This window comes from Octopus sinensis, linkage group LG16 (assembly GCF_006345805.1).
Source record: "Octopus sinensis linkage group LG16, ASM634580v1, whole genome shotgun sequence".
NCBI classification, from domain to species: domain Eukaryota; kingdom Metazoa; phylum Mollusca; class Cephalopoda; order Octopoda; family Octopodidae; genus Octopus; species Octopus sinensis.
In genome coordinates, this window is record NC_043012.1 from 21,507,795 (window position 1) to 21,516,243 (window position 8,449).

Here is an 8,449-nt window from a genome sequence, read left to right on the forward strand (position 1 = left end):
CCAAGAACACGGAAAAAGAAAAAGCAGAAAGAACATATATGAGTCTGTGGATTAAATTTCAAAATCAAAACAAAAAGAAATTTTAAACATATTTTAAACATGGCGCAGGAGTGGCTGTGTGGCAAGTAGCTTGCTTACCAACCACATGGTTCTGGGTTCAGTCCCACTGCGTGGCACCTTGGGCAAGTGTCTTCTTCTACTATAAGCCTCGGGCCGACCAAAGCCTTGTGAGTGGATTTGGTAGACGGAAACTGAAAGAAGCCCGTCGTCTATATGTATATATATATGTGTGTGTGTGCGTGTGTGTTTGTCCCCCTAGCATTGCTTGACAACCGATGCTGGTGTGTTTACGTCCCCGTCACTTAGCGGTTCGGCGATAGAAACCGATTGAATAAGTACTGGGCTTACGAAAGAATAAGTCCCGGGGTCGATTTGCTCGACTAAAGGCGATGCTCCTGCATGGCCGCAGTCAAATGACTGAAACAAGTAAAAGAGAAAGAGAATATTCTTTTAAATTTTAAAAATATCAAAAGAAAAACCAGATTTTCAAGCATCTAAGAATTAAAGTCATTAAAAGTATTCTTTTTTCTTTTCAATATCAATTTTAAATCAATGTTGAAACTATTATTGAAAATTGAATAAATTCTCTATTTCTTAACAGCTATACAAGTTCTAGAGGCAAAGGAATTGCTGTTGGGTGCATACATATGAAGTCTAATCAAAAAGTATCAGGACTGTTGCTATGGTAATGGAGCTAAAGTATGCAAAATGAAGCCACTTGGCACAGACTGACCTCAAACTCTGTCTTGCATGCACACTAAGTTTATAACGTTCTCACGTGCTTCCATTGTTTATAGCAGTGCTTGGAAGTAAAGTGTGTAGAGTGTGGTCATCTCAAAAAGGAGATCAGGTTTCAGGTGTGCAGGATTTCTTGGATTGTTTCGAGGAAGACAAAAACGGTGTAAACAGGTGAAGAATTGTGGGTCTATGCCTACAACCCCGACACCAAGGCAAGAATCAAATTCCTCTTGAAAGGAACAAACGTTCAAGACGCCAAGAAAATCCAAGTGAGTGTGACAAGGCAGCTGTTCAGTATTTTGCAAAAGGAGTTCCAGGATTCCTTCCATCAATGGACACATTGGTGGATGAAGAGTGTGGCTTCAGAAGAGGATTATTTCAAAGGTAATTAAATGCCTGAATTGGCATGTGTATGGAGATATGTGTGTGTGTGTGTGTGTGTGTGTGTGTGGTTAAACAGCCCTATTTAAACAGTGGATAACAAACTCTAAAATATCAGTTTAAAAACTGCTTTTAAGTGAAGAACTCACATCAGAGTAAGCTTTTGTAAACGCTTCATTATCTTATAAACATCTAATTATTAAAGAGGAAAAATTATCAGGAAAACCATTTCTATTAATTTTTTTTCGAATATACATACATACATATATATATATATACATACAAGCATATGCACACACAACCATGTGTGCAAAAACTTACAGATTTTAATGGTAAATTTATAAACAAAATTACACAAATGTATATATAATGATCTTTTTCCTCTCACTCATGTTCTCTCCAACTTCATTGTCTGTTAAAACTGATGTCTAAATTATTTCATCTCTAAAGAATTCTATCATCTTATGTTCACCCTTTCGTTACCAACATGGCTGAAACCAGCTCTGGTTCTGAGTACAAATATCTTGTTTTCATAAGTTTTGAATTAAAATCTTCCATCAAACCTTAGTCACAATTTATGTTCCTAACACTAGCTGAATGATGACTAGGTTATTTTTCTAAATTCTTTGTTATATTTAAAGTAATTGAAAGAAGCACAGAGCTTCTCAAAATAAATACAGTAACGAAAGGGTTAAACAGAGAAGTTTAAAGAAATTATTCTGCAGTGGGGAAGTGAAACCAATTTCCTACGCCCAGCATTGTCAGTTGAGTCTTATTAAAGGTTCAGTTCTGCTGTGTGGTTCTTTGGGCAAGTGTCTTCTGCTATAGCTTCAAATGCCTTGTAAGTGAATTTTGATGGAAACTGTATAGAAGTCCATCATATCTTTTGTGTGTGTTCCTCATAACTGCTTGACAACAGGTGCTGGTTTAAGTCCCCGTAACTTAGTGGTCTGGCAAAAGAGACTGATAGAATGAGTTCTACACTTCAAAAGTAAGTACTGGACTAAACTCATCATAGCAGTGCCCCTGCATGGCCCACATTCCAATGAATGAAACAAGCTAACGATAAGGGATCATCTAGTACCAGATTATTACAGTAAATCCATAAACAAGACGTTGTAGGAAAGAACAGTTGAGGCTGGTACTTATTTCATAGATTTTAGAAAGATAAAAGACAAAATCGATTCTATGTAGATTGGACCTGCAGAGAACTCAATACTACAATACAGTTTACTTAGCATTCTACCAATTCTATTGTGAGTTGTTGTTGAATTTGTAAAATAAATCTATCAAGTCACCAAATGCATTCGTGCAAGAATCGTCTTACTAGCAAAGAGTTATCTCCCATGAATATTTTCGCTAGTTTAGCATAAATTTGTTGGAGAGAGCAGGGGTTGTAGAAGAGATCGGTCAGAACAGCAGACAAGCAAACAGAAGGTCAGTGGTTCGTATCTTGTCAACAGTGCCATGTTAAGAGTCACCCAAGTGAGTGATATATTTCACCTCTGAATGTTGTGTGCCATGGAAAAAACTGAGAAGTTTAATCCAACCCCAGAATCAAGTTTTGTCCCTATCCCTCCCCAAATTCCTTCATTTCCCAGCAAAAGTTGCTGTCTGTAACGACCAAAGACGATAGAACTGCTTTCTCTCTGCTAAACATCCAGAGACAAATACTAGGCCTGCAGAGTCATATATTTTATCGATTGTTTTTTATTTGTTTTATTCACAGAAAAAGTACCCCAAGCCAGTAACATGTAAAGGGCACCACTACACTCTCAGAGTGGTTGGCATTAGGAACGGCCATACAGACAAAGAAACCAAACCAGACCAGACCAGACTGGTGCCTGGTCCAGCCGTCCAGCTTACCAGTTCCAACCAACACGTCTAACCCATGCCAGCATGAAAAACGGATGCTAAATGAGAATGATCGTCCCAGATTTATAGTAGAGGACACTTGCTTAAGGTGTCACATAATAGATCTGAACCTGGAACCATGTGGTTGGGAACACATGGTTCTTACCACACAGCCATACCTAAAAAAACACTCCTTCTAAATATTGAAAATAACATTGCATGTAATTAATCTTTCCTGAATAACACACACACACACACACATGAAGTGGAAACATGAATATATTTCTCACCTGAAAATTAATCTTTGAAGCTAAATCTTTAGCTTCTTCACTGGTTTTCTTGGAAGCATCAGTTAAGGATTTCAACACATTATTTACAGAACCACACACAGGACATTTCCAGCACAGGGACCTGCAGCGACGAAATCATTTTTAAAGAAATGCAAACTTTACATAATAATCACCAAAATTCCATTCCCTGCACAAACTACTAACCCCTTTTATGTCCCTTGGTTACCCTAAGAGGTCCCACTCTATCTTGTAAATATAGCACCTGAATTACACTTTAATGATCTAAAGAAGGAATAATGGGGCCCTAAATACATTGCATTTGGTAAAAGGGTGGAATGGTCACCTCTGACACAGTGAACGAGAGAAGTACCCTGTTGACAAAAGGGCAGCCAAGTTTTCCTTAGACCATAACTAACCACCTTAAAAGATAAAGAGTACATTAAATAATGTTGTTCTCATTGGATGGCTATGGCTGGAGAGGCCTTGACTTTCTTTTATCTTTTACTTGTCTCAGTCACTGAACTGTGACCATGCAACAGCATCGCCTTGACCTGATTGCTCCATCAGGATTAAGCGGCAACAAGAAAAAGTTGAAAAATCGGATGTGAATAACAATTATTTAATTAATAAATTAACATTGGACACCAGTGTGTCAAAGAACAGACCCAACGTTTCTTCTGAGTCTCACAAAAGGGGACTAAACAAGGTTGAGATAGGATTCGACTTCTGACCTTGTAAAATCCTCACCAACAATGACTCATCATCATCATTGTTCGACCGTGGTCGAGACAATGGAATTTACTATGTTACGCCAGACTTCACGGTCCATCATAGCATTACGGAGGTCCTGTTGCTGGATGCCTGTATCCCTGGAGATTACATCAGGGTAGGAGAGTGTGCGCCCTCTAGTATTGCGAGTAGATGGCTTCCAGAGGAGGAGAGTAGAAATTACTTCTTTTTCAGCTCTACAACAATGTCCAGCAAACTGGACTCTCCTACCTTTCACAAGAGATGACACAGGTGGTAGTTTCCCATATATTTGCATTTTGGTTGGATGGCGCTTCCACGAGAGATTTTGAGCTCTCATAAGGAGGTGAGTGTAGGTTCCATCCAACCGCCTCTCAAGCTTCTTCAATGACTACCCGAACAGACCCTTGGGTTGGTGGGTTGCCACCTGAGTTGTGCGAGTCATCCACCAGAAATAAGGAATCACCATCAAATGGTGGATGTAGCAACACATGATTACAGTGCATGTCCCCTTACTACTACTACTTATTAAAAAGCAAATTTATCCTACAATTATCTACAATTGCTGCACCATAACCATTATCATTAATTACTATATGCCCTCAAGTAAAATTCGGAAACTTTTCTAGGTGTCAACCATAGTTTTTTGCAAATAAATAAATGTTTGCTGAGAATAGGGCGATGGATCACTCTGTTATTAAATCTTTTAAAAAAACTTGGATTACCCGCGTCCTCTTCGAGTTACTTCCCCTTTATAAAAAAAAGAGTCAAGAAAGACCTAGAGTAACTTCCCCTTGACAACTTACTTTTTAGAAAGTACTTTCCGTTCATCAGTTGTGTAATCAAGGGATCCAATAGCACCAGCCCCATGAGTAGGCATAAATCCTATTATGGCTAACAATGCAGTACGAACTGGAAAAGAGATAAACAAATGCAAACGTGTAAGGCTGAGTATTTCTGAAAGGCCGCAGGAAAGTCAATAAAATCAAGATTCCATTAGCTAATCTTTCATCTTTTCTCTTTTATTTGTGTCAGTCACTGGAGTCGGGGGTTCGGTTGAACATATTGATCCCAGTACGTACGTACGTACATACATACATAATATATGTATGTATGTATGTATATATATATATATATATATATATAACTTTTTAATACTTTTTGATATATATATATAATAATAATAATAATAATAAATAAATATTTTTAAATATATATATACATATATAAAAATTTATAAATATAAATTAATAATTTTAATTTTAAATTTAAATAATTTTAATTTTTAATTTTTAATTTTATATATTTTGTATATTATATTAATTATTTTTATTTTTATGTTTTGGTTTATGTTTTTCACTGTTTGATTTGCATAATAGTGGTCTTATCTCTAATTTAATTTATATGTATATGTATATATATACATCTATATAGATATACCTATTACCTATATAGATTATATGTATTCCATACATACATATATACTTATACATCTACACATAAGATATATGTATGTATGTATGTATGTATGTATGTGTGTGTATATATATATATATATTATATATATATATATATATATATATAAATGAAGTATAGGAAAGGAAAAATTGTAAATGTAGACAAACTTAAAACAATTCATAATCCAAGTTGGTATAGAACCAATGTACATTCTACAAATTGTTTCAGAGTCTAATAAATTCCAAACACATAAACGAAAAACTCTTCATAAGATAAAAATTAGATTCTTTGTCAGGAATTTACTGGTATGAATAATTATGACCAACAAAACTATACAGGGGACAGCAGAAATTTTGCCCCAATTTCAAAGGTTAATAAACATGAAGATGCATGAAAAAGTTTTGTATTTCTATGAAGTTCATTAAATACCATTTTTTTTTTTTTTTTTAGTTTCAGGTAGTATCCACCATGGCCTGGGGGTGGAGAGCATCGTTTTTTTCTTGTATCTTCATGTGTTTGTTTTTTATTAACCTTTGAAATTTGGGCAACCTTTCTGCTGCACCCTGTATACGTGCACACACACGCACATTGGGGTCATTCAGCTGTCAACACCTGAACCAAAACCATACAAGTGGTCCCAGCAGCCAACTCAAAAGAAAATACTTAACTGTAAAAAGTTAAATATTTTTTTGTTCTTTGAATGGTTTCTGTCAATGGATTGTGACCATACCAAGAAGAACCGCCATCAACGGTTTCAATCAATTCTACTGACCCCAGTACTTCAGTATACATTTTATCAACATCGGAAAGGTGAAAGTAAAATTACCATCAGTGTAAAAAGATGTAACTGAATACAAAAAAGTATTTTTATTCTACATTCTTCCAAATCTGTCATGCAGCAATGAGGATTCAGTTGTTTGACTTCGACTGAATTATCTGCTCCTGAATTAATATGTAAGTATACCCTTAATGTAATTCACAAGCAGAATCTTTGTGACGAGGTTTGTGACAAGGCTGTACCTTTTACATTATGGACACAATCCAAGCAATAGGCTCAATACAGGTTCTCAATTTTACTCACAAAGTATGGGTCAACCCAGAGCTATAGTAAATGACATTTGCCCAAAATGCCATGCAGCAGGATCATGTGGTTGCTTCCCAACCACATGGTTCCAGGCTCAGTCCCACTGCATGGCACCTTGAGCAAGTGCCTTCTACTATAGCTCCAGGCCAACCAAAGCCTTGTGAGTGGATTAGGCAGATGGAAACTGAAAGAAGCCCAGTGCGTGCATCCTTCTTGACAACTGGAATCAGTTTGTTTATGTCTCCCATCTCTTAGCAGTTCGGTAATAAGGGACCAATAGAATAAGCCCCAGGCTTAGAAAGCTAAGGCCTGCAGTTGATTTGTTTGACTAAAACCCTTCAAGGTGGTGCCCCAGCATGGGCGCTATCCAATGACTGAAACAAGTAAAACACACACACACAAAAAAAAAATACAAACATCTGATACACTTCCACACAGTTTCTGTCTCCCAGACATCTCTGATGGCTTTGTTTGTGGCAAAATCAGATCAGATCAGATCAAATGTGAAGTGAACTTATTAGGCTGGCATTAGGTGTGCCTCTTACTTCTTTCAGGCCATGCTGGGGCAACACTTTGAAAAGTTTAGTCAAGCAAATCAATACGAGTACTTATTTTTTTTTTAAAGTTTGGTATTTATTGTCATACCACAAAGTTATAAGGTCATAGACAAACCAACACTGGATGCCAAGCAGCAGTAGGGAACACATAAACACACACACACACAGATATATATACTCTCTTTTTACTCTTTTACTTGTTTCAGTCATTTGACTGCGGCCATGCTGGAGCACCGCCTTTAGTCAAGCAAATCGACCCCGGGACTTATTCTTTGCAAGCCCAGTACTTATTCTATCGGTCTCTTTTGTCGAACCGCTAAGTGACGGGGACGTAAACACACCAGCATCGGTTGTCAAGCAATGCAAGGGGGACAAACACAGACACACAAACATACACACACATACATATATATATATACATATATAAGACAGGCTTCTTTCAGTTTCCGTCTACCAAATCCACTCACAAGGCATTGGTCGGCCCGAGGCTCTAGCAGAAGACACTTGCCCAAGATGCCACGCAGTGGGACTGAACCGGGAACCATGTGGTTGGTAAGCAAGCTACTTACCACACAGCCACTCCTGCGCCTACCTGTATATGTATATATATCGTGACAAAGTTACAGTATTTGCTAACAGACTAGGGATATTAATTAACAAATGGAAATATAAGTTGACATTGTTAAGATTAACAATTCAGAGAAAAGACATTTATTAATAGAGTAGCTGAGCAGTATTAATTAAAAGATTAAGAGATATTAATCAACAAATATAGTGGCACTGTTAATCAATAAGGTAAAAGTATTATGCAAATTAATTTAACAGAGAATGGGAGGAGTGTAATATTATAATTCCCCATCATGGAGTTGCCACATCTGGGAAGATGGGAGTAGAAGTGAGGGTGGGTGTGTGTGTGGATTACTTTGAATTTGCTTGCAGCATATAAATTTTGTCAGTTTCCTCATTGCTTGCATGTCTTGCTCTGCGACCATGCATACATACATATATATATATATATATATATATATATATATATATATTTGTTTCATATTTTGGCACAAGGCCAGCAATCTCGGGGTAGGGAGTAAGTCGATTACATTGACCTCAATGCATAACTGGTGCTTATTTTATCGACCTCAAAAAGACAAAAAGCAAAGTCGACCTTGGTGGAATTTGAACTCAGAACATTAAGACAGACAAAATGTTGCTAACCATTCTGCCTGGCATGCTAACCATTCTGCCAGCTCCCTACCTTATACAAACATATATATATATATATA

At 36.9% G+C, this 8,449-nt stretch overlaps 1 protein-coding gene across 1 annotated transcript in view; it reads right to left on the reverse strand.

Annotated features, from left to right (window-relative positions):
• LOC115220498 (mucin-5AC) overlaps positions 1 to 8,449 on the reverse strand; it is a 46,817-nt gene that overhangs the window by 1,509 nt on the left and 36,859 nt on the right. Inside the window, exons 5-6 of the mRNA XM_029790631.2 lie at positions 4,877 to 4,982; positions 3,324 to 3,444 (exon numbers count right to left, since the gene is read on the reverse strand). Coding sequence (XP_029646491.1) covers positions 3,324 to 3,444; positions 4,877 to 4,982 — 227 coding nt within the window. The remainder of the gene's footprint in view (positions 1 to 3,323; positions 3,445 to 4,876; positions 4,983 to 8,449) is intronic.